Below are 27,121 nucleotides of genomic sequence, written 5' to 3'. Positions count from 1 at the left end.
AAGTGTACTGTAATTTGGTTGTGTTGAATAGCTTGTCAGCGAAAGTAAAACAACCACTCTGTGGCGACTTGACTTCATCCAATATTTGCTGCCATTTCCATGAAAACCTGATGCACCTCCAATTACTACTGGAGCAATGCATTCCAGTTTAAAAAAAACTGTATGGGGGATGACAGGTCATCTTGAAAGATTTTGTTAAAAAGTACTTGTACTTTCCTTTGAAAGTACATATTGTATTTATAGAACTTTACTTCAAGTATCTGCACCAGGTATACTTACTACTTTACTTAAAATACATAACCTCTAATTGACTTTGTACTTTACTTCAAGTACTTTTTAGATGCAACACTATAAACAAGCAAACACTGTCTTCAAGATCAAGCTCAAGCAGTGCTAAAAATCAAAGTAGAAACCATACATCTAGAGTGCATTGTTGACCGAAAAACAAAAAGAAGTACAAAACAATTAGGCACACAGAAGCAGAACCACTATTAAAGCATTTCTGTGAAAACACAAGCCGCTTTATACTTGGCTACCAAAACCTATATACTTTCTTTTTCTTGGTACCATAAAAAATATAAAAGTAATTTGAAAAGTAATTTGCTACTTTTTTTATGGCAGTTAGTAATTTACTAAATTACTTTTCATTTGAGTGACTTCTACTCTACTCAAATTACTTTTGAGGCCACTCTTCAGTACCTTAAGGTGGGACTAGGGTACTTAAATATGTTTTTTTTATTTATTGGGATACGTTGCTGAAGGTTGGCATGCAGATATATCATTGGATGGTGATTTCAAATCTGCAGTTGAATTTCGGATATCTTTTAGAACAAAAAATATGGCAAAATATAAAATTCCAGTAAGGTAATTTCTTACGGGTCGTTATGGTAAGTTCACATAAAAAATTTATATTTTAACAATATGCAGTGATTTCCAAGGGTTCACCATATATCCTGAAGCTAATTGAATGTTTACAAAGCCATTTTGTCTACCAGAAATAAATCATGAAATTTCAAAGCAAAAACTTGTCACTAAATAATCCACGTTTCAGCTAATTACTTTTTACCTATAGATTCTAGATGAAAAAGAAAAGCTTTAGGATACACCTCAGTTGTTACTGAAAACAATGATACCAAGCTTACTGAAATCCGCCCATGCAAACATTATGACTTCCGTAAGGCAATGGCTCTGGACAAAAAAGACAAAGCTGAGAAAATCACACTTGAAGTGTGATTTTCTCAGCTTTGTCGCCCCCTATATATCAAGTCTAGAGAAAAAAAAAAAAAGAAAGCTTTAGGGTGCAGTTCAGTTGTTGCTGAAAACGACACCAAGTTTATTGCAATTTTCTTATGGAAACATAATCAAAACCTCTGTAAAAAAATGGCACCTGACCAAAAAAAAAAAAAACAAAAAAAAAAAACACATGAAAACGGGAAATCAGTTTAGTAGTCTCCGATGTGCGCACACGGTCATAGCAGTCCTGGGCTGTAGTCCTGGGCCCTGGCAGGCTTGTGTCTCTTGGCCATCCTCTTCTGGACCTTTTCACTTTCAGGGTGAGCCTTGTTGGCCTTGCGAAGCCTCCGCCTGTCTTTCTCAAGACTCCTGCGAATCAGGCAGCTACCTGTGCTGTAGCCAAGCTGTGCTGCTACAGCCTTGCTCGTCTTTGCCATTCCCTGGTTGAAGCGTGACATGGCTTCAGCGACAGCCCTCTGCACTGGCAGTAAAGAGTCGTGTGTTCTTAGAGTTCTGGCCCCAGATCACAGAGTGTAGGCACTCTATGGCGCTGTGCGTCATGCCATCACTGCAGCGCTTCAGGAGTGCCCGGTCGCCCAGCCTCTCAAAGACTGGCTCCAGCGCAGTGTGAATGAAGCCTGGCAGTGGGTTCTTGTGTGGTGGTGGCTCCTCGTGGTTGGCCAGTGCCCGGTTGTAGGAGCACCAGGAACTGTCCCCCTCAAGACAGTGGCTGTGGTCCAGGGCTTCATCTGTCGAGGTCATGTGCAACAAAGTTGCTTGCACTGCCTTTTTCATCCCTGGCACATCATAACATCACAACAACGTAATACTGTACGCAACTGTTGTGGAAACATACTTGACCTTGCCCTGGTCACTTCGGCTGTTGATATCAGTCTTGCCAAAGCTCCGCTATCTCGGGTGGATAACTATCATCAACCTTTTATTGTATCATTTTTCTTCCCACTTGCCAAGCGAATTTTCCATTCACAGTCATGGTTTTCCTACTCCAACGGTGATTACTATTCATTGTATCAGTATCTTCGGGACTATGACTGGAGTAATGTTCTAGCTGATCAGTGTGTTGAATCATCAACTTCCACACTTTCGACTATTGTCCAGGAAAGCATGCGACTCTTTATACCAAAGAGGGTGTCTCATAAAAGTGACTATCCCATATGGTTCTCAAAGGAACTAAGACATTGCTTAAGGCGCAAGCTACACTATCATCGCCTGTACAAAAAAACTGGCAATGTCGTTTGGTACACGAGATTTAGTCAATGTCGTGCAGAGGCGAAACAATTGTTTAAGCGAGATAAACAACAACATGCTGACATCGCCGAGCAATCATTGAGCACACAGCCACAGTGTATGTGGAAGTTTGTCAAAGAGAGCATCAAAGAGAATGTTACCACGATCACATTGCGAGATAATGAGGATTGCGTCTCTGACCCTGTTGATGTAGCTAATCTTTTTGCGCGCCACTTTAGTGCTTCTTTCAGTACAAATAATGGCCTAATGCCTAGCTCGAATATAAACTGCCTGGATTTTTTGACTGTTGCTCCAATTAATGAATCTGAAGTCTTGGAGGCAATTAAAAAATTGAAACCAAAGTTATCTACGGGAATAGATGGAATTCCCAGCTTCATAGTAAAAGGTTGTGCTCCACTCCTTTGTCCAGTTTTGGTTCATATCTTTAACTTATCACTTGCATCTGAAACATTTCCTACCGCTTGGAAGCGCTCTGTTGTTGTTCCATTACATAAATCGGGAGATCGATCCATGGTTAACAACTATAGGCCAGTCTCCCTCCTTTGTAGTTTTTCTAAAGTTTATGAAATTGTTTTGCACACCCGCCTTTACGCATATTTTTGTCGGAAAATTATTCCTGAGCAACATGGTTTCATGAAAGGCCGCTCCACAGAAACAAACCTGTGTTCCTTCCTACATCAGATTGTACCACCTGTCCATAGCGGAGGACAAGCGGATGTAGTCTACTTTGATATGAGCAAAGCTTTTGACAAAGTTAATCACCGATTACTGTTGAGTAAACTCTGTAGTTACGGTCTGTCCCTTAAGTACTGTCGTCTCCTCGATAGTTACTTATCTCACCGGCTTAACTTTGTGCGAGTATCCGGCCGATTATCTGCTCCTTTTTTATCTACTTCTGGGGTTCCTCAAGGCAGTAACCTCGGTCCTCTGCTGTTTTTGGTTTTTGTAAATGATCTAACTTCCTGCATCAAACACACGCGGTTTTTGTTATTTGCTGATGATATTAAGTTGTTTACAGCGGTTAAAACGGTTGACGATTGTAAATGTCTTCAGCGCGATATAGATTCTATTTCGGCGTGGTGTTTTTCAAATGACCTACTCTTAAATGAGTCAAAGACGAAAGTTATGTCCTTTTCTAGGAAGCGTGAAATTATGAGTTTTCCCTATGTATTAGATTCCACCAATATTACTCGCGTTGAGGTCATTCGTGATCTAGGCGTTTTTATGGATCCTGCAATTAATTTCAACCATCACGTGACCACAATTACGAATGCTTCCTTTCGAGTGCTGGGAGCCATTACACGAGTGACACGCGATTTTTCTAAACCACTTTGTATTTTACGTTTGTTCTCTTCACTGGTGCGTAGTCATGTTGAATATGCCTCAGTTGTCTGGAACTGTATTGGAGTGACAAATTCAGGTTTAATTGAGAGTGTTCAACGTAGGTTTGTTCGTGTTTTGTTTGATCGTTATTTTCAACCGAATTATTTCTATAGTTATGAGAGGATTTGTGAACTCGTGAAGTTAGACTCGTTGCATAACAGGAGAACAATTCGTGAACTGACATACTTGTATAAGATTGTAAATGGTATAATTGACTCCCCAGAGCTACTCGGCCACATCTATTTGCACGTTCCTCGTCAGTCTTGTAGACTTCATACTTTGTTTTATCCTATAGACTTTTATCATGCTGCACCCATAACACGCCTACAATTGACTTATAACCATTTAGAACAGATTTGTGCGAATGCTAGCCTTGATATATTTGATGAAAAGCGTAAATTTCGACAGTGTGTTGAGGCTATTGTTCTTTCCTAATGTTTCGCTTTTATCCTGTTTAGCGTTGTATTTCTGAAGGAATAAGTGCACCACTAAGGAGGCGTCGAGCTGTTGGGTCACTGAAAATAAGAATAAACAATAAACAATACTTGTAGCTTCTCAAGGCGTACCCATAGTAGTTTGTTATTTTTTTTATCTTGTCCTGGGTCAGCTTTCCCTTTCCTCCGAGCGACTCTCCCTGTGCCTTCTTCTTCTCCACCAGGGTATGAAGAGCTGCTCCCATCCGCTTGTGTACATGGTTCAGGCAGTCTTTTTTCTCAATGTTGAGATATCCATAGATGCTGTCTTGTGTCAGGGCATGAAGGTGCGGCTGTCGCCATCGGAAAGGATGGTGGTGTAGCGCAGTCCATTCTTTGCCTGGGACCGCCTGAACAGAATGAAGGCTACCTTGGCTTCCATTCGTCCTGCGTTGCAGTCAATGTTCTTCATACACTTGCGGTTGATCGCTTAGTCCCCATAGCTGTCGTCGTCCGGGTCAGGTGCACCCTGGCAGCCACGGCAGTACCTTGAGAGGACAGCGTTGTCTAGCACAAGGCCAGTGTAAAGCTCGAGGATGTACCCCACTGCGATGTTGGAGTTGTGTCTGCGTGTCTTCCATGTGCCGTCAAAAATTATATCCACGTTTTTGGGAGAATTGAGGAAGCTCTCATAGACGTCCTTCACCACCTGAACGCTCGCTGCTTCTGTGGCTGTTGCTGCTGCCTGGCAAGCCTGCACCATGGTGTCCATGTGTCCCCTGAACGTCTTATGATGAAGCCCTCGGTGGGAGAGGTCGAAGGTTGCACAGAAGTCTGCGTGCGCAGTCGCCCCCTTTCCTATGCTCTGTATTCCCTTCATTGCCCTCAAGTTGACCTCGAAGGGCGTAATCTTGGCTTCCCCGGCGACTCGTGGAAAAGAAAACCGACTCTCGGCGAAATCGCAGCACGAACACGTGAGAACCAACTTCACTGCCAGGCCGTACTGCCTCTCTTCGCACTTTGAAAGTCCTACGGTAGCCACTCCGCACTTGCCGCATGCCGTGGACGCAAAGAGTTCTTGTAGCACTTTCATGTCCACGATGACGTACTCCGTGCCGCAGTCGGTGTCGTGCTCTCCATGCAGACGTCGAGGAGCTGAAACTTTCGTGAAGTCGCCAACTGATCTGCCAACGAAGCCTTTTTGTCGTCCGCACATTGTTTGCGCTCCACAGACTCCTCCTCCGTATAGAACACAGTGTCAATTCGATCTCTAGACGAACTTGGTCCAGCCACGTCCATGAGCGGAAAAGCGGCTTGAGGCATCGGCAAAGTTGTCAAACACGAACTTGATCCAGTCGCGTCCACCAGCGGTAGAGCGGCTTGTGGCATCGGCAAAGTCGACGGTGTCGTTTTCCTTGATGCAGAGGTCTTCTTGTTCCAGGCACGTCTCCTCTTTGTGTTTAGTCTCTGCGTGTTGGCCTTCAAACGGGTGTCCCCAGCCATCAGAACTCGAAGCGCGCAGAACGAAACAAAGATTGACGACGCAGGAGGGCGAATATATACGAAACGGGAAAGCTAAACATAGTGGAGGTATCAAAATATTTACATGAACGATGCGAAGATGACAGGAAACAAACAAAACACTAGGAAGCACATGAAAAACACTGAAAATATTGATATAGAAAGTGGAGAAATGCGAATGCAGTGTGCGTCTTGAACGGCAAAGCGAGCAAAAGCAGACGACGCGGGAGCCCGCGGAGCGACCGAGACGACGCGCCGGGGAAGCCAGGAGAGGAGGCGCGCGTTTCAGCCAATGAGGGAGCTGCGCCTCGGAGAAGCACGCTTTGCCCAATCAGCTTCTTTTCTAGCGCTGGTGACGGCCTTTTGTACAGCATCGATGACGTCACGGCCTTGAGGGGTACACCGCTTTGGAGCGCGGAAAAAATAAGCGCGGGAAACCACCTTTCGAACAGGACCAAGATGGCTCCGATCAGTTAAGCCGTTGCGGTGCTCCGACGGCTTGAAAGTTTGTTCAAATTTTTAGAGTTTAGGCTTGAATTCAGGTCTGTCAACGCTTACAAATTGTCATTAGTTTAATATCTAGAGATTGAATTAAGCATTTATATTTTGTGAGGACATACTCTGGACTATATAGACCTCAAAATCGTGGACTTTGAGAAAAAGCATTTTTCACAATTTTTTATATTTTAAGACCCACGTCCCCCCTTAACTGAATGACTTTTTTTGAGTAACTTGTCTGCGGGTGTCCCCCAGGGATCGAGGCGTGCCCGGAGCAGCAGCGCGTGGACCTGGAAGACATTGACCTGGAAGGCAGCGAAGAAGAGCAGGAAGCCCTGGACCAGTTCCTGGCAAGCACAAGTGCGGGTAGGCCTTGTACTTCCCAGAGTTTGCACTCACGCTTCCCAGAGCACTTTGGAGTGACAAGTGTCGGCTGGCACGAGAAGCTCTGGTCCGAGAACCTTTTTTTTTTCCCTGAACCATTAACGAAGAGAACCACCTGCCTCAAAACATTGTTCATTCCTCTTTATTAAAATCTTTCTCGATTACGTAGATACCCGCATTTCATTGTAAACTAATATTTTTATGCTGTTTTTGAAAGTGCGATGTATCTATTGCATTGAAGTTATTTACTAATCTATCATTCTTGACTTCTCTATTTGCATTGAATACTGACCTGCAAATTGTGCATTGAATATTGTCTTTGCTCGTAATATTTCAAACTGTACCACCCTACAACAACCCCAAATGGAGTTAGTGGTATTGGAAATGAAGAAAGAAAAAAAAAGAACCAGTGGTGGACGCATTAACGCCAAAAAGTTGACAATCACTCGTGGCAAGATCCTCTTTTAGTTACAAAATTGAAAGGCTAACTTTACGAAAGGTTAACTAACTTTACAAAAAATTTTGAGTGACACGTGTCAGCTGGAGTCATGGGCACGTTACTGCTAAAAAGCTTACAGTTACTCGTGGCAAGATCCTAACTGCGTTAGTACAAAATCGAAAGGCTAACTCATTGCAGTTACTAGTAATGCCATTACTTTACAAAACATTTTGAGTGACAAGTGTCAGCTGGAGTCATGGGCACGTTATGCTAAAAAGTTTACAGTTACTTGCGGCAAGATCCTAACTGCGTTAGTTACGAAATCGGAAGGCTATAACTTGTTGCAGTTACTAGTAATGCCGTTACTTTGCGAAAAGGATTAGAAACATTCTTTAAAGTAGTGTAGACCTTTGATAAAGCATTCGGTTTTTCGCCTTAATCAATTATGTTTGTTGACAGGACGTCCCAATAGTCAATGTTGCCGTGTTTGGTCCTTCCAAAACTCGAAAATAAGCGCGACCACCATAAGGTTTAGTGGTCACAGTTTTGGTCATGGTTTAGACACCTGTCATGGTCATGTTCACAATGTTTTGTCATTGGGAACATGTTTGCATGTCATTGGTCATGGTCACAGTTTTTTTGGTCATGGTTTAGACACCTGTCACGGTCATGTTCCTAATGTTTTGTCATTGGGAACATGTTTCCATGTCATTGGTCATTGTCACAATGTTTTGGTCATGGTTTAGACACCTGTCATGGTCATGTTCACAGTGTTTTGTCATTGTGAACATGTTTTACATGTCATTGGTCATGGTCACAATGTTCTGGTCATGGTTTAGACACCTTTCACGGTCATGTTCACAATGTTTTGGTCATGGTTTAGACACCTGTCACGGTCACGTTCACAGTGTTTTGTCATTGCAAACATGTTTGCATGTCATTGGTCATGGTTTAGATACCTGTCGTGGTCATGTTCACAATGTTTCATCATTGTGAACATGTTTGCATGTCATTGGTCATGGTTTAGACACCTGTCACGATCACGTTCACAATGTTTTTCATTGTGAACATGTTTGCATGTCATTGGTCATGGTTTAGACACCTGTCACGATCACGTTCACAATGTTTTTCATTGTGAACATGTTTGCATGTCATTGGTCATGGTTTAGACACCTGTCATGGTCATGTTCACAATGTTTTGGCATTGTAGACATGTTTTACATGTCATATGTCTGTCACAATGTTTTGGTCATGGTTTAGACACCTGTGACCAATGTGCTGAATGTCCACACGACATCCCTAGGACATTAAGACATCCTAAAGACGTTCACAGGACAAAGTGTGCTACTAGGGTACCCAAAAGGGTCAACTTTAGAGGCTTTTGCTTAATATAAATTAAATTTACTGTACCGTATTTACTTGCATAGTGAATGCACTTTTTTTCCCGAAAAAATTGACACGTATTTGGGGGATGCGTTCATTACGAGGGGTAAAATGTTCGCGTTTACACACTTTGTGCAAATGTCACCGCTGACGGAGGCACACCCAGGGCTTGTCATGGGCATGCCACAGTAACCGTGCTCAATCAATCAATTAATTCGAGTTTTTATGGCAAATCAGGGCGATGAGGGCTGGTCGTGGGCACGCCACAGTTACTGTGCTCTATCAATCAATCAATCAATCAGTTTTTATGACATGTCAGGGTGATGAGAGCTGGTCGTGGGCAAGCCGTAGTAACCGTGCTTTATCAACTAATCAATCGGAGTTTTATTGTGTTTCCCAAACAGCTTTAGGGGCCTTTTTTAGGGTTACACTTGACATTATAAAACAGCACCGAACTAAGCAAACTGCACGGCAATCCTAACCACTATACTATTGTTGAACTTCTTAAAAGGTATGAAAAAGTTGGGGGTTGCCATAGTAACCATGCTCTATAAATTGCAAATCTTTTTTAGGGTGCTTTCAGCCGTTCTTAGGCCTAACCATTTTTAGAGTGTGCCTTATGCCAAAGGAAAAGCGCCCCACGAAGCTCGCTCGGTGCAGAGGGCGACGTGGCCATTTGTAGGCCTAACCGCTTTTCGATTTTACTGTCCGAAAGCGGACCGCAGACGACGGCACATTTGTGGACATCAGTGCATCCGGTTTCGCAGTCGATCGCTTCTGCGACTCTGCGCTTGCAACCGTTACGAGAGCGGCTTGGCTTGGCTCAACTTGGCCTCTCTGCTGGGCGGCAAAAGGAAATTGGCTTGGTGGCTGGCTAAGTTGAACCACTGTGGAAGAAATACATTTAGGTGATGACTCTCTGTCTCGCGCGGCGACCACATTGTGTTCGGCGCACAGAGCACTTCACTTGCACGGGGATAGATGGCGGCCACGTATAAAGGGGCTTGTGAAGGCTTGTATAGACGGCTTGTGAAGGAAATTATGCATTCCTTACTCAGTCCCTGTGTACTGTGTTGTGAAAGGATGGATTTATGTTGGCGCATTGGCACAAATTGCCTTCTCCCCCGTACAGTTCCTGTTTCTTTTTTTTTTTCTTTTTTTGTGAACGAGGACATTCCGATGATGACTCAACGTGACAAAAATACTCGTATAGATATAAAACTTCCAGGCGTAATCTACTGGGCCTTCAATAATTTAGAGTAAACACCTGGGTCGTGCTCGCATGTTTTGTCAATTACCATGTTTGGTAACCGTTCCGTAAATTGTTTACACACATTGCGTGGCTTTATATGAGGTCGGGTGATTTTCTCCACCCTGCTCCTGCCTTATTTCCTGCCTTATTAAAAAAAAAAAATCTAATAATGTTACATAGCAGGGCCTATATAATTGTTTACATGCGCATAAAGGTTTTAGCATTACAAATGGTTTATACATACAATGTACACTTGTGCTGTGGAACATACAAACCTTGTGAGCAGAAACAATTCCTATTTATGATCACATAGTGACTGAAACGATGATACAGTATGATGACATACTGACTGACATGATGACACAGTGACTGAAAGTCAAACAATAGTAGCAGTTATAAGACATAAATCACTTTTCATCTATACTCTCACAATATGGTGTCACCTCGTCTTACAGGTAAAAAAAATACCCGACAAATATTTTTGCTTTAAAATGTACACAAAAGCTGATTTCACTGCATACTACCAAAGAACGCCATCTCCTACATCCTGTGTTTCTCGCCCATGCTCTTAAACTAAGACGAGCGCTGCTTTGCTGATTTCTTCTTTTCTTGAGCTTGTTTGTTCCTACCCATGGTAACATGCTTACAGTGTTGTTGCATTCACATGCTGAAGTAGTAGTGGAGCAACTGGGCAGTTGTTTCTTCTTTGTATTCAGCGCATGGAAATGTAATTGTGCACCTGTCAAGAACACTGTCGATTGTGTCCCGGTAGACAGTCTGGTGGCTTTTATTTTCTATGAAGAGTTTTTCCGCTTTCTCCAGTAGCTGGAAAAGGTTTTTGTTGGGGTGTATAAGGCCTCCTCTGTTCTTCACGTTTGTCAGTGCTGCTTCAGTAGAAGTGTTCTTGTCGATGCTGAAAGCGGATCAGCATGCAGGGCAGCGTGTAGCTTGTTTTTTTTTATTTTCATAATCAAAAACCCAGTTACATAATATAGCATGCAGTCCACAGCCTTGGTTTCTTGAGCCTTTTCTGTCCAGACATCTTCGCATTCCCAGTCTTCGACAGAAATTAGACTGTCAAGCTTGGTCTTCACTTGTTCAACGAGATGGGGAGACTAAGTAGTAACTTGCGATCGGCCCTCGGGATTGCACGACGCCACTGCTCCAGGCGAGCATCATTCGATGGAGCTTTAAAGAAGGACACTCGCTCTGCGCAGTTTCGGTACCCCGAATTGCAGTTGGAAACGAAGCACGTCTTTCCCATCCTTATAGCATAACTTCTTTTTCGGGTTAATGCTCATCTTCGTGCACGATGGTAACATTGGTGATTGACACAGCACCAAAGCAAAACATGAGGCGAGCCACTGACCGCACACCACCACCACACCGCGAAAAAGGCGAGCAAGCTACGCCCCCGACTCCGTGGCCGCCGAAGAGAGACCTCATATCCACGGTGCTCACACCTCAGCACCCTCTGCGGCGGCACGGAACAACTACACTTCGTTTCACCCTACGTTGTACCGCAGCGAAGGCTAGTAGCGCGAGCTCATGGCGTTGGCAGCTGCTCTTAAGTCACGAGAGCTTGTGCCACCGGCATGTGCCCCAGAGCAAGGAGCTCACGCTTGTAGCCTTTCCTGCGGTACATCATAAGGTGAAACAGAGTCCTTGTTTGAGGTTAGCTCCGAACACGATCTGGTCGCTCGCTCCCCGTGGGAAGAGCGGCCAGAGTCACCACCTCAATGTATTTCTTCCACCGTGCATTCAACGCAGTTCGGGACTTGGGGAGCTGAAAATCGGAGTTGCGCTCATTATGCGAAGGGAAACAAAAAAAGGCAAAATATTGGCGCCCGTTTTGGGACTCAATATGCGAGTGCATTCATTATGCGAGTAAATACTGTATATCCAAAGTTTCATCTGCGTACAGGAATTGTGAAGGAAATTATAGTCATTTTTGGGAACACACTGACAATGTAAACAATGCCATCAATAAAAACGATAGCATTGTAAACAATGCTATCTTTAGAAACACACTGACATTGTAAACAATGCTATCGTTAGAAAAAACTGTCGTTAGAAAGCTAATCTAATAACCAACGTTTTTCTTCATTAGCAGAATGCCTGGAGGGTGCAACTGCAAAAACTAAATTTTCAATTGGATGTTAACGTTGCGCCAAAAAATCAAACGCAATTTCTGCCTTTTCTGTCGTGAACAAAATCTCAAGATCTTTTATAAAAAACATTGATAAAATAAAAAGAAATTTTTTTGCCCATTAATTTTTAGTTAAGAAAAACGATAAATAAGTTCTTTCTTTTATCCCGCGACCAAACAATAGTTTTGCTAAAACAAAATTTTATGCCGCAAAGTGGAACGGAGAAAAATGCCTTCAAAGTCTTCTAGCCTCTACTTTTTCTTTGCATTTATGTTTTTATATAAAACTCGTTTTCAAGTTTTTTCTTTCTAAGATATGGCTGTACACGTTTCTGGGGATTCAAGTTTGTTTTTCACTTGGAACACCAGGCGTGAATACGGCACAAGTCATTTTGTAGCTCAGTGACATCAGTCTCTTAACTTTTCTGTATACAATGTAATCGTTAGCAAACAACCTTATACAGGAAGAGATGCCTACTGATATAGTAGTATCATTAAATAAGATTAGACTATAAACAAAAGCTGTCCCCCCAGCACAGACCCCCGACGCGACGTCAACGTAGGGCAAACTTTTGCCATTCAAAATTACGCACTGTCTACACCGAAAAAGCTAGTTTTCAATTCAATTAAGCACAGTCGAATCTATGTTTAATAGAATAATAATTAATGGGTGCGAGGACTCTAAAAAATACAATCCGTTTGCCCTCTCTCATCAACCTCTGATACCAAGTCGCGGTAAACTCCTACGAGTTGCCTTGTTGCGAGATAATCCTTTCCGAAAACCCATTCTTTTACAAAAAATTGCTTTCTGTTACATGTACAGTTATCTCTGTAATATAAAATGTGTAATAGATGATAATGTTGTTAAGGGTACTGAATATGAACAATGATAAACAACAACTTTTAAATGGCGAGTTGTTGTCTGTCACATTTCTTGAGTATATTGAGTGTTGAATCGAATATATTGAAATTGAGTATAAAATATGGTCTATGATTTTGCACGATATCGACGCGAAATGGGGCTTTGCTTTGTCTTTTTGCGAATTATCCTTTGTGACGACACCTTCCGGTTGTCTGGCAGTTGTCCCGTTGATGGTCACTCTGCGTAATTAAATAAAAATGAAACAAAATCAGTCGTTGCTTCGGTACACGGGGTGAAATACCGTCTGGACCGTTTGCCTTTGTTTCATCTCTATTTCTTAACAGTGCTTGAATTCTAGATGGACTAAGTTTAATGGCTTCATCGGCGGTACACGGTTGAACCTCGATTTAACGAAACCCGATTTTACAAATTTCCCGATTTAAAGAACAAAGTTGGATTCCCCGCGCAGCCTATGCGCGAGGTCTTCCTTCCTTGATTTTACGAAGTTCCCGATTTAACGAAATAATTAGCGAGTCCTGGTGACTTTGTTAAATCGAGGTTCAGCTGTAGTTCTTGCGTACGCAAAAGGACTGCTTGTTTTGGCAAGAAGACGGAGTTAATGTAATTACTTAAACATGTTGCTTTCTCAGTAATTATTGGAAAAAACCTGATTAGTATCGTGTAGAATCTCGTTTATTCCTGCATACAGGGGTGGAACGGCTGCGCCATTTGCGCCATTTTGCGCCAGACGCATGTGTCTGCGCCATCCTGCGCCATGTTGCAGAAACTGCGCCACAGCCAATACCTCGCGCCATTATACGCCAAATCGCAAGACGTGCGCCAAAAAACTTTTTATTTCGTCTTAGTTTCGGTTTCTATCGACTCGATTGGCAACAATGAGGGCGTTTAGCCTGGTCGGCCTTGCAATCCTTTGTTGTGTTTATTCCCCCTGTCTATCCAGAGTCGGAAGCGCGCGAAAAAAAACTCGGATTCTAAGCGCTACACCACCTGCGACTGAATTGATATTCTTCAACCATAAGCGGTAGGGCAAGTCGGCCGAGGTGAGGTCGAGTCGTTAAGCATCAGATTGCATGAGGCTCTGCGGCCCGGGATCCGGACGTCATCCAGTCGAAAGCAAATGAGCAAAAAATTCCTTTTAGTACTTCATCCTTAGGAGTTGGAACCGCATTCTCGCAAGATAAATCGTGATTCGATAGAACTGAAACGCGGTCCGATCCGAAACCTTGCCGGCCAGCAGCTCTTACCTTGCCGGCCAGCAGCTCTACTTATCTGCTCGGCGTACTTTAACCTTGCTCCTGCTTATCGCTTCAAATACGATAACTTCGTTAATCGTAGCCTGCTGCTTCGATATCGAGTTGCACAATAGGATAGACTCGAAATTTGTTGCCCTGCTCCTCCGTGCAACTGCATGTCCGTTGTTTACGCTCGTCACGTGGTTCGCACATATAATTACTATGTCAATCACGTGTGGGTTGTGCGATAAGCAGTGCTGGTTTGCATCTTGAGCGTCTGAAAGCCACTCAGAAAATATCAAGGACGCTATCTTCAGAAACATAGAGTACTTGCTTTTTGATTCTCATTAAAGCTCACAAAGTTTCAAGTTTTCGCATCTATTACACTGTTATCCCATCTGCCTGGGTCCCTAACCACTGATGTTCATCTCTGCTCCTAAGCACAATTGAAATTGCTCCCGTGCTTGTCTAAGACACAAGCTGAAGTGCAATGCAAACTGATCTGAGCTGCTCCTAGCCTGCTCCAGAATGTAGTTTTAGCTGCTCCCAACCTGCTCCAAAACAGCTGTTTCAGCTGCTCCCGTGGCTGCTCCCAAGTACATTTCATGAGTTCCACCCCTGTGCATACTTTGTCTGGTTCCCTTCGTATATTGCCGAAAACGTTTCGGAGTTGGTTTTCTTTCTTCGATTAAGCCTTTCGAAGTATTGTTCTTTTGCGCTTTTCACTTTTGATTTGTATTCACGCATTACATCAGATAGTCTCTGACTGATTTTTCCTTTGTTTTCTTACATTGCACGAATGCTCCTGTTTGTTTTTTCAAGTATATTCTTATTTATTTATTCATAATACCTTGAAGGTCCATTTCTGGACATTACACAAGGGGGGGATTTGGTCAAATTACAGTATAGTCAACACTTAAAAGAAGAAAAAAAAAAAAGAACAGTACCAACAGGATAGCAATATCACAACTGAAAAACCACTTTAACAAAATTATGTATTATACAAATTGTAGGGTCCAAGCACATATAACATTTCATTATCTGGGCAAGAAGATCACTGTAAACGAAAACTAATTAGTACTTAAAAAATCTAAAGCAGCTACTCTGAATGCTGTAGGGTCGGAAAGTGCAATTATGGGATCAGGAAGAGAATTCCAATGCATGATTGCGCGTGGTAGCGAGGAGTTATTAAACGGAGATGTATGACCAAAAATGCGCTTATAACTTTGGCTGTTAGTTGAGCAACGAGATGTTTGCTTAGGAGGCTCAAGCAGGGGGGCGTTAACGTTAGGGTTAGAATAGCGTGATTTATGAATGATGCATGAAAGGGCAGCGGTTATTTTAAGTGGTTGTAAGAGGATAGAGTTTTTAAGAAAGGAGACACTAGCTTGGCGAGAGTAGGCTGACGTTATAAAAGGAACTGCACGATTTTGGATGCTTTCGATCTGATTGATAAGGTATTTCTGGTGGGGGTTTCATACAGCGGAAGCAAATTCAAGTACATGGCGAACGTATGTCTCGTACCCTAACTTGCGAAGATGGGGGGGTGCAGAGAAAAGATTGCGTCTCAAGTATCCCAGTGTTTTGGATGCAGAACTTGTAATGGCGTCAATGTGGTTAGACCAGGATAGATTGTCGGAGAGATGAACACCAAGGTAAGAGCATGAGACTGAGAGGGCTGAGTTGTGTAAAAGAATGAAGCGATAGCGAGTGTTTGCGACTGAAAGTTACTACATTACATTTTGAACCATTAAGTGACATAAGCCAATTGTCGCACCGAGCACTGATGGAGTTTAGGCCTTGCTGGAGAATTATGAGATCATTGGAATTAGCGATTTGCCTGTAAATAGCACAGGCAAAGAGGCGTATTTTGGACGAGATGGAATCGGGTAAGTCGTTCACGTATATTGAAAAAAGAAGCCTGAGCACGGTTCCCTGTGGCTCACCAGAAATTACATCAGACATGTTAGATTGGTAATTACCGCACACTGTGTATTGGCGTCGTAGCGTTAAGAAGTTACGTATCCAGGAAAGTGTAAGAGAGCCAATGTGAAGTGAAGAGAGTTTAGCGAGTAATCAGCAATGACGAACAATACTTTGGAAAAATCTAAGAAAATGGCATCAGTTTGAGAGTACTGGTTCATGTTTCTGTGAATGTCGTGAGTAAATTCTATTAGTTGTGATTCGCATGAAAACCCTTTACGAAAACCATGCTGCTTCTCATAAAAAAATTTGTTATTTTCTAGATGAGATACTGTGTGGGAGAATATGATGGGCTCGAGCAATTTGGACGCCACGCTCATCAAGGATACAGGGCGGTAGTTTGAAACTAGGCTGCGGTCGCCATCTTTGTGGACCGGGATAATCTTCCAATCGGTGGGAATTCGGCTCGTGGCTAGGGATTCTTGGAAGAGTAGACAAAGGAATTTACTAGAGATTTCTTTGGTGGTCTTTAAAATTTTTGAATTTATATAGTAGTCGTGGCCAGTGGAGACAGATATTTTTAAGTCATCGATAAGCATTTCAATGCCGTGTGCAGAGATAGAGATGGGCGCCATAAAAGGGTAGTCGACTTCACCAACTGGAGGAATGTTGTCCGTGTTTTCAACGGTGAAGACTGATTTGAAGTGGTCGTTAAGGACCATCGGGTTATCAGCCTCTAGAATATGTGTGCCTTTGTCAGTCCTTAATCGTATGGCACGGGGGTTCTCCTCAGGTGATATGAGTCTCCAAAATTTTCTGGGATTATTTTTTAGCATTGAAGGTAGGTCATCATTAAAAAAGTGTTTTTTTATCTGTCGCAAGCGTGTGAGATATTCTTTGTTACCACTCAAGTAGCGTGACCAAGCAATGTCTGTTGCCAGTCACTTAGCTGATGAGTCTTTTCTTTTTATTCCGTAGGCTCTCGAGTTGACAATTATACCAGGGCTGATTCTTATCGGACCTAATTTTGACAAGTGGGATAAAGGTATTAATTACATAGTTTATTTTTCTCTTTTGTATAAGGTCCAGTTATCGTCAATAGATCTAGCAGAGAAGGCTTCAGAAAAGGATTCATAGAAGGACCAGAGACCGGTGTTAATTCCGCTGTAGCTGATACGCCGGAATTTGTTTTGTAATAGGACTACCGGTATGGGAATGTAGGGAAAGAAAGATTTGTAACAAGGATCACTGAGGCCAGTTGAGCAGGAAAGGGAAGTGATTGAGGTGGTGGATGTAAAGACAAGATGTTTAAGCCGCGCGTTGGTTGGTCAACCATTTGGGTGAGGTTAAAGCAGAGGGTTGTCTCAATAAATGCTCTGGTTTCACGAGTAGAACAAGTTGGAACAGTCCAATCGATCGTTGGAAAGTTCAAGTCACCACACAAGTAAACATTGCATTTGGGGTAGCTACCTTGAACTTTTTCTGAACTGTCATCAAGTTTTTCAGTGAAAAGTGAGCTGCAATCGGGAGGCCTATAACTAGGGTGTGTACTTTCCGGTGTTTATTTGTGAGAAAAATCGGCGGATGTTTTTCGGTGTTTGTTTATTTTCAAAACACCGGTGTATTTTGGTGGAACGTCTCCTGACGAGGCTAAAAACGGTGATTATAGGTGAAAAAAAAAGTGGTTGATCACAGACAGGGAGTTCCAATTTTATTCATATAGTTCATACACTTCTTCTCTAGGAAGCAACTATTTCTCACACTTGGTTGTTATAGTATACGCAAGCATACTTTCATGCTTGCATCTACACGCAAGGAACGTGCTGCTGTCATGGCAGGGGGGCTATGTTGCGCTTTTTCCACTCCCAGGAGACTAGGGAGAGGGAAGTGACGTCAACAACGCAGCAAATGCAGATTGGATGTTGATTTTGTTTTCTTCTGTCAACATCCAATCTGATTTGCTCTAGTCGGTGACGTCATTTCCCTCTTCCAAGTCTCCTGGGAGTGCAAAAAGCGCAACATAGCACCCCAGCACGTTGCTTGCGGTTCGCAACCCGCAATTATGAAAACGCACGCTCCTGTACGACACGGACGTTGGCAGTGTCTTCCAGGAACCACAACAACCTCTGAATACATGGCTTCCACCAACATCACTTGGCCAGACACAATGAGGAAAAGGCACGTGAGAGCCTACCCTCCACTGTGTTAATTTTTCCACAAAAGGGGGCCATGGGAGACACAATATAGAGGAAAGGCGAGAGCTTAGCTGCCACTGCGTTCACTAGACGCTTTTGACCCCCAGAAAGGAGGGCGGACTGGCGCCACCTGAAAGCCATGTATAAACACTGGAAGAATGCAGTATCCACGAGATAACACGTTTGACGAACGTCTACGGGGAAAGGGTTTCGCTGGGTCGGAAACTAGCAACGACCGGTGTTTTTCGGTTTTAGCCAGGGCGAAAATATCCAACCACCGGTGTTTTTCGGTTTTAACCGATTTTATATTTTCGTCACCGACGGATGTTTATCGGTGTTTTTCGGTTAAAACCGGAGAATGCACACCCTACCTATAACACACGCCCAATACTATTTCGCTGGTAAGCAAAGATGCGGAAATATACAAGATTTCAAGTGAGCTGTCAGTTGGAATGACACGCGACGACAAGTTTTGGTTTGTGGCTGTCAGTACGCCACCACCTCGCCTATTATTTCTATTATTGCAAAAAATTTGATATTGTGTGTTGTCAGCCAACACCTCGTTATCTGAGAGGTCATAACCACGTTTCCGTCAACACCAAAATATCAGGGTTGTTGTCATCAGGGCCACAAGTTCCTCACGGTGGCCAATGAGACTTTGTATATTAGTGAATAACAATGAAAGGGAAGTGTTTGCACGAGGCTGAATTACTAGACGAGATTTGCTTATTGATAAGCTTTGCCTACAGTCAGTGTTACGCGGTCCGTTTTTCTTTGTTTGCTATCGGTTAGTTCTTCTCACATCTCTTGAAGCGATGTCGTAAGCATGAGTTCCCAATGATGAGCTTGTCAAAGCGAAGTTTAAAAGGCGTGTTCTGCGTTTTTCCAAACTGAATGAGCTTGCTACGGGCCCGGCGAACATGCGTGAAAAAATCCTCGCGAAATTTGTGTCTTTAAGTTTAGGTCCTCGTGCTAAATACGCTCTTTATCTTTGAAATGGGTTAGTTTCCTAATGGTAGGGTGGTTCTTGTTCTCGGCATACTTTCTAAGTCGCGCGTTCTACGTTATTTGGGTCGATGTCCCCAGCACAGAAGGCAACAACCATCCCCTCAGACTGAGCCCATGTCTTTGACTGGGAATCTCGAACTCCGGAAAACAGGAGGTTGTTCCTACGGAGTCGGTTGTTGGCGTCGTCGCTCGATACCCTGAGTGCCTCTAGTTGTTGAGTGAGAGACTGGACAGTGCTGCTTCGAAGCACCCTGCACTGGGCTTTTAAGGGAAGTACTTTCCCCTTCTAAGGCCGTAACTTTTAAGCTTAACTCTTGTACAAGCCCATTCCTGTGAGTTTGTTTTTCCTTTTTGTCCCTTATTTCCGTTAAGGGGACGCACCCCCTAGGAGGGTCGACTTTTGAACCCTTGGCCTAAAATTAATGAAATTTAGAGGGTAGGGTGGTGGTCATAACATAACAAAATTTCAGGTCTGTCGGTTAAGTGGGAAGGAAATCATTGCAGTTTTTATCAGCAACATACCTACCGGGTGATTCAAGGAGATAGCAGGCTCTTTAAATCGACCGGAAAATTCGGTTTCTTAACCTATTGCGCTACGACTTTCTGCAGCGTTGCCCACAGATGGTGCATTTCTTTTGTAAAATTTGCAAAGAGCGAACTTACCTGAGGAAAAAGTAAAGAAAGAAAAAGGCTTAGCTCTTATGGAAATGCAGCGATGCCACCGGTCTGCAAACAACACGGCACCGTTTTGCATGGGACACAAGAGATGGCACGACGAACGCCGCCAACGAACGAGCATACATCGCCGAGAGCCAGCAGACAATCTTTTTGACTCAAAAGCGGCGTGCGTTCGGCAGGCGGCGACAGTCGCAGAAACAAAAACAGGCGCGGTAAGAACAAGGAACTGCAGTCCCTTGTCTGCTAAATATGCCGGCTCTCGGCGACGTCTGCTCGTTCGTTGGCGGCAGTTGGCGTGTCTCCCGTGCGAAACGGCGCCGTGTTGTTTGAAGACCGGTGGCGTCGCTGCGTTTTCATAGGAGCTAAGCCTTTTTCTTTCTTTACTTTTTCCTCAGGTAAGTTCGCTCTTTGCAAATTTTACGCAAAAAAAAAATGCACCATCTGTGGGCAACGCTGCACAAAGTCGTAGCTATTAGGTTAAGAAACCGAATTTTGAGCCTGCCGTCTCCTTGAATCACCCAATACATTGTTTATTTAATTCATCGTCAGAAAACTATCACAATATTCAAGATTTTTATTTGCTAGATATGTAGCAGAGTGCCTAGGAGGTGCGGCTATGGAAAGCTGTTTGTAAAAAATCATTGATTTCTATCAATTTTCTCTTCTGCGAAATTGGTCAACTTTTTGGACTTGTGTATCTTCGACAAAATGTCAACATTTTTTATAAAAGGCATCCTTAAAGTGACAAAAAAAATTCCATAGCCGCATTCCTTATTAAATTTCAGTTAGGAAAAGTGAAGAATGAGTCTTCCCTGTATTGCCATTATAAAACGATAGATTGACTATAATGTAATTTATACCAAAAAGTGGAATGAAAAAAAAACGGGTTCAAAGTGCTCCAAACCCTACCTTTTCTTTAGGTTCGGTAGACAGAAAATAATTCATAAAAAAATAATTATGCAGTGTAAACCAGTGAACATTTCTAGGTCTCCAGACGTTGGTGGATGTAATTATTCAAAATCAATGTTTTTTGCAGAAATTTTTTTTTCTGGGTAGTGTCCCCCCAACTGAGACTGCCCTTGTTCAATCCTTTGCACTGTCTGAAGTATTGAGGCCAGTGCGGGCAATCATCCGGACCCGGGTTAGTCTCGATGTCCCCTGATAACAACAAAAGTAGACTTGATAGCGCGACATTGACACAAGTCTCGGCGCAAATGACAAGCCCGCCAATTCAACAAGTCGTTGGGGCGCGACACAATAAGTAGATAGGGGTTACTGCTTCTGTAACATTTTGAGTGATCGTTGTAACTCACCTGGAGTAAAAGCGGTTGTAAGTGCATCGTTCTACGAGCCGTGCCCTGGTGAAGCGGTGTCTGTCAGGCGCTTATATTCCATTGCAGAGGAGAGGGTAGGTGGTCTTGGTTGCCAGATGATGCTTGCGTCCTTCTTGCATGTGGGTAACAGCAGCGCCAAGTGGGAAGGTCCGGTGGTGGGAATCGCTGCTGGGGCAAAATCGCATCCGTGTTCGTCCGGTATGTTGTAGACGTGGAAACCAGCGCTGTCAGCGGCTGAGAAGGCAGCGAGTAGGGTCACCTGGAGTAGAAGCGGTCGTAAGTGCATCGTTCTACGAGCGGTGTCATGCCCTCAGATTACGTGAGAATCCGTTTTTTTCCTGCTTATCAGAGTCTATACTTGGAACATACATATTTGTGAGATGGAGCAATTTCTTTTCTTAAACATGCACCATAATTCACAGATACCGTAATCCTCGGAAAGACGCAGGTTAGAGAGCTCGTTGGCGATGCTAAAATAATCGCCTTTCTCGTGAAAAAAAACTTTCTCCTTGATTCACACGACTTCGATAGACTTCAAAGATTGTCTGGCCGGGAGCCTCGGAAACAATATCGTAGAGTGATCGTAATGTGCTCAAGTCCGAATTTGGTGGTCTATAAAAGACTCCAATGACATAACAATCATTTAAGGAGACTGTGGACCAAATCAACTCAACTGCGTCATGACCAATATGTGGTAGTGAAGATTTAATGAAGAATGAATTGAGTGATAAAGTCAGAATTTGGTGGTCTATAAAAGGCTCCGACAGCATAAGAAGAGTCATCATGTAAGGAGACCGTGCACCAAATAGACTCAACTGCGTCACGACCATTATCTAGTAAAGATCGTAAGGAAGGATGAGTCAGCAGGAACGCTCATCAGCCGAGGCCAGGCCGGTCTTTTGGATAAGCGATGAAATCTTTTGGAAAGACTTCAGTATCTGCAATAGACGAATTTGCCCATGGTTCTGTTCCAAATACTATACAGTCGACTCTCATTAATTCAAACCCTCTTAATTCAAATTTCTGGATAATTCAAACGAAAGTGCAGGTCCCATCCTATGCGCGTCTATGGGAGCAAACTGCCGGTAATTCAAAACTTTACTTTATTCAAACGAATTTTCAGTCCCCCTTGAGTTTGAAATAACGAGATTCGACTGTATAAGCCTTGACAGACTCAATGAAACCATTGTTCTTCTGTCTAAACTCAAATCTCCCGTTTAAACTCACTGAAATCAGCAAGTTCCTCAACTTTGTTTATTATACTTCCGCAGTTCGCAATGACAACTACTAAATTGCGATGGACGCGTTTCTTTGCCCCGGGTTGCGTCGGCGCTTCACTAGCGTAACAACTTGGGACCTGCAGGTTAGTTTGAATTATCCAGAAATATGAATTAAGAGGGTTTGACTTTAACGAGATTCCACTGTACTAGCGGAACAACTGCCTCCATTTCCTTATCCCACGTGAAAGTTTTTGCGTTAACAATCACCTCGTTGATTTTCAGTTGCACCCGGTTATTGCTGTCTGCTTTCTTAACTTTAGTGTGTTCTCGCAATTTTTTCCGGACATTTCAGGTTTCGGGTGAGAGGTCCTGGTTCATGCCATAGAGTGACCCTTTGAACTTTTTGGCATTTGATAGTACGTCCTGTTTTTCCTTATACAGTCAAATTTCATTAGTTCAAACCCTCTTAATTCAAACTTCTGGATAATACAAACCCTCTTAATTCAAACTTCTGGACAGTTCAAACCCTCTTAATTCAGACTTGTGAATAATTCAAACCCTCTTAATTCAAACTTCTGGATAATTCAAACCCTCTTAATTTAAACTTCTGGATAATTGAAAGTAACATCTTATGTGTCTCTATGGGAGGAAACTTCGGGTAATTCAAACTTTGCTTTATTCAGTTAGTTTGAATTCTCTAGAAGTTTGAAATTAGAGAGTTTGTAATACAGTGTAGACCGCATATAACGTATGTCGCAGGAGTCGCGAAAATCCGCACTATAAGCGGTACCGCGCTATAACCAAAACATCAATTTTTCAGGCCAAGATACATGCCATGAGACAACTTACCTTTGTAAAAGAATTTATTTTATGTTAGATGAAAAATAAAGCTTAGTTTGAGGAAAGTCTTTATTTCTCCAGACTATTACAGTTCTGTCTCAAGTGTGTCACACATTTTCAAAAATTAGCGGCTTTTGCCTGGCGTAGCCTTTTAACGGCGTCGCAAGTTGCGGACGGACGTTGCGAGCGTTCAGGATTGCTAATCCTAATCACTTTTCTCCGGAGATGAAAACGCGTGAAAATTCGCATCCTTCATACGGTACGCGCCAGTAATACCTTGAACTTGAGCACACGCATGAAATGCGCCAAATAAGAAATACGGGCGATGTTCGAGGACACAAATGTTTAGAAATCGCCACTGTAGTCGAAGTAAACAAACATGACGACACGGGCGTTCCTGCCGTCTTGAGAGCGCCACCATGACATTGCCGCACGAGTAGGTGGATCTTCCCTTCTAGTACGTGCTGGGTTATCATAGCGACGCACAACGAAAATTCACAGTCAAGGATAGCGCTTTTACGCAGAACGATGAGATGAACGCCGTCTACGACGACGATCACAACCGACGCCATGTTTGCGGATAGAAGCAGCCGGCCCGTGACCGGCATGCAACGCGCGCGAACACTTCTCCTCGATTTGCGATTGGTCTGTCGGTGCGGTTGTTTGTTTCTTTGTTTCCAACGCAGCGAAGGGGCGGAGGGACGCACGCACGTGAACGACACGTGCGTGCGTCCTTCCGTCGCTATGGCAACTGAAGCCTCTCTCTTCGCTTCTCCCCACTTCTTCAAGCAACGTCCTCGTCCCGCGCCGTTAGCACCATTATCTTGTGTCGCACAAAGCTTGCTCGCTGCTTTGGTCATCGGCGCAGTCGGCGGGCTGGGCTAAAAACCACACTATAACCGGTATTTCCCTTCCCGCGCCTGCATTTTAAGCGGTATGTAAATACATGGAGTTCTATGGGAGGCGAACCAGTGGTTTAAAAAAACCGCATTATACCTGGTCCTGCACTATAAGCGGTTACGTTGTAAGTGGTCTATACTGTAACAAGATTCGACTGTAAGATGCAAACAATAATTGGAACCTCGTTGTAGGGACTGACGCGGCGCGCCCTTTCTCCGTAGCTTGTATCCGTGTTCAGGTTAGCAACCTTTTGAATTGAATCTTCAGATCTGTCCCCCGTTTCTGAGCGGTTGTTGTTGTTTACCCCGTAGAAGACGAGATGCTACCCAGAACTCGTGTTCTCGGGGTCAACACTAACTTGCGTAAGGCCTCCTGTTCAGATACCGCTTTATTAACCGCTTAAATCTGCCTTTCGGTTACGCCAAGCTTACAGTTCATAGTAACAGTTGACCTCTGCCAACATAGCCTTGTGCTTTGTGAACCTGGTGTCGTTAGTATTCGTGATTGCCGCCTGCCCAATTTGTAGGCTTTTCAGCAATTGCCTGCTCCATTTGTATGCTCTTCAGCAATTCCATCTCAGCTTCAGACAGTATCAACAAATTCATCATTGCTGCCTGTCCAATTTGTAGGCTCGTCAGCAATCGCCTGCCCCATTTGTATGCTCTTCAGCAATTCCATTTCAGCTTCAGACAGTATCTAACAAATTCATGACTCCTGCCTGTCCGATTTGTAGGCTCTTCAGCAATCGCCTGCCCCATTTTTATGCTCTTCAGCAATTCCATCTCAGCTCCAGACAGTATCTAGCAAATTTGTGATTGCCACCGGCCCAGTTTGTAGGCTCTTCAGCAATCGCCTGCCCCATGTTTATGCACTTCAGCAATTCCATCTCAGCTTCAGACAGTATCTAGCAAATTTGTGATTGCCACCTGCCCAATTTGTAGGCACTTCAGCAATCGCCTGCCCCATTTTTATGCTCTTCAGCAATTCCATCTCAGCTTCAGACAGTATCTAGCAAATTTGTGATTGCTGCCTACCCCATTTGAATGCCTCTTCAGCAATTCCATCAGCTTCAGCCAGTGGATTGAGCTCTACAGCACCGGCAAGCAAACAAAAGAATTGAGTGTAGGACGCGGTTCGCAAACCGTTTAGAGTTTCTACGAGACAAATGCATGCACGTTTCTTTTGCGTCAATGGACACTAGCAACACTTGTCGTCGTGGGATTAGCCAGCGAGGCACTTAAAGTTTCCATACTTGGATAGGTTAATACGAACTAACCTACAGGGTTAGTTTGTATTAGCTCCAAATCTACCTTTCCGTTAGCATCAATGAACCAAAATAAATTTATATAAAAAATAACTAAATAAGAAATGGAAATCGGTGCCAACACCAATTTCCATTTTTTCTTTCACGTGTGAGTTTTTTTTTTTTTTTTTCTCTTTTGATAGTTGATTTTGTGTTCGTTTTAACAGTATGATCCTTTGAAAAACAGACGTTTTATCTGGACCAATTTTAATTGGTTGGGCCTTGAACTAGTATATTTTCTGAAAGCTGGTCATTATAACCGATAGGTTGTTATATGTGGGATCTTTATAAGGGGGTTTGACTGTATACTGACCATAGGCACTGCCAAAACCAATTTCCTTTTTTTTTAGCGCGTTTATCTATTGTTGCAAACGTGGCCTGCTGCGTGTGAGTTTCTTTTTGGCGTCGACTTGCGTCTCCATACTTGCTTTCTCTCTCTTTATCCTTCTTTCTCTCTCGCTTTTAATCTCCGAATCATCTTGCTACTTGTATTATCTCTTCGCTCAAAAGAGAACAGTCTCTGCTCGAAACGTAGAACAAAAGCCTCTGCTGCCGTTTTCAGTTTTTTTCTACGTAGCGTAAACAAATTAGAACTTCCCGAGAATACTTTCTAGATGTTGGTAGATGCAAATATGGCATTTTTTCAAAAATAACCTTTTTTTTGCGGAAATATGTTTTTCTCCAGGAAGTTTAAATAGCTAACACCACATACCTATATTTTCGGAATTAGCGTAGTATCGCAAAATTCGGAATAGTTTTTGCGAAATCAGCGAGGGAAAACAATGCCAAAGCCAGCGTTCAAATACGGCTGCACTTTTCAGTGCCGTGATGTCAGGGGAACCCTTACAAAAATGATCAATGAGTTTCTATTGAGTTTCTAATGTATTCTTATAGAATACATTAGAAAGTTAATTGAAACACATTGATCATTTGTGTAGGGGAAAGCAGGCTTGCAGGTGGAGCTTTGGTTTTATGTTGCTGCTGCAGCGAGCTTCCAAAGCATTCATTTGACATCACAAAGCATTCATTTGACACCATGAAGCATTCAGTTGACACTATGAAGCATTCATTTGACGTCATGAAGCATTCATTTGACACCATGAGGCATTCATTTGACACCATGAAGCATTTATTTGACACCATGAAGCATTCAGTTGACACTACGAAGCATTCATTTGACACCATGAAGCATTCATTTAACACCATGAAGCATTCATTTGACACCATGAAGCATTCATTTGACACCATGAAGCATACATTTGACACCATGAAGCATTCATTTGATGCCATGAAGCATTCATTTGACACCATGAAGCATTCATTTGGCATGAAGCATTTTATTTGACACCATGGAGCATTCATTTGACACCAAGAAGCATTCATTTGACTCCACAAAAGATTCATTTTACACCATTTGACATCATGAAGCATTCGTTTGACACCATAAAGCATTCATTTGACATCATGAAGCATTCCTTTGACATTATAAAGCATTCATTTGACACTATGGAGCATTCATTTGGCATGAAGCATTCATTTGACACCATGAAGCATTCATTTGACACCATGAAGCATTCATTTGACAGCAAAAAGCATTCATTTGACACTGCAAAACATTAATTTGACATCATGAAGCATTTGTTTGACACCATAAAGCATTCATTTGACACCATGAAGCATT

The 27,121-nt window shown here is 43.0% G+C and overlaps 1 protein-coding gene across 3 annotated transcripts in view; it reads left to right on the top strand.

Annotated features, from left to right (window-relative positions):
- The window catches only part of LOC120835925 (dysbindin-like), an 86,941-nt gene that overhangs the window by 53,148 nt on the left and 6,672 nt on the right, over positions 1–27,121 (top strand). For 2 of the 3 annotated variants that reach the window (XM_040205170.2, XM_040205172.3), the window contains one exon: positions 6,573–6,683. In XM_040205170.2, the coding sequence (XP_040061104.1) occupies positions 6,573–6,683 (111 nt within the window). The remainder of the gene's footprint in view (positions 1–6,572; positions 6,684–27,121) is intronic. The other variant, XM_040205171.3, reaches the window with a different exon arrangement.

The sequence above is a fragment of the Ixodes scapularis genome, unplaced genomic scaffold (genome assembly GCF_016920785.2).
Source record: "Ixodes scapularis isolate PalLabHiFi unplaced genomic scaffold, ASM1692078v2 PGA_scaffold10__122_contigs__length_95168666, whole genome shotgun sequence".
Taxonomy (NCBI): Eukaryota; Metazoa; Arthropoda; class Arachnida; order Ixodida; family Ixodidae; genus Ixodes; species Ixodes scapularis.
Note: the sequence above shows the minus strand (reverse complement) of the source record. Positions and strands in the feature narration are given on the sequence as shown.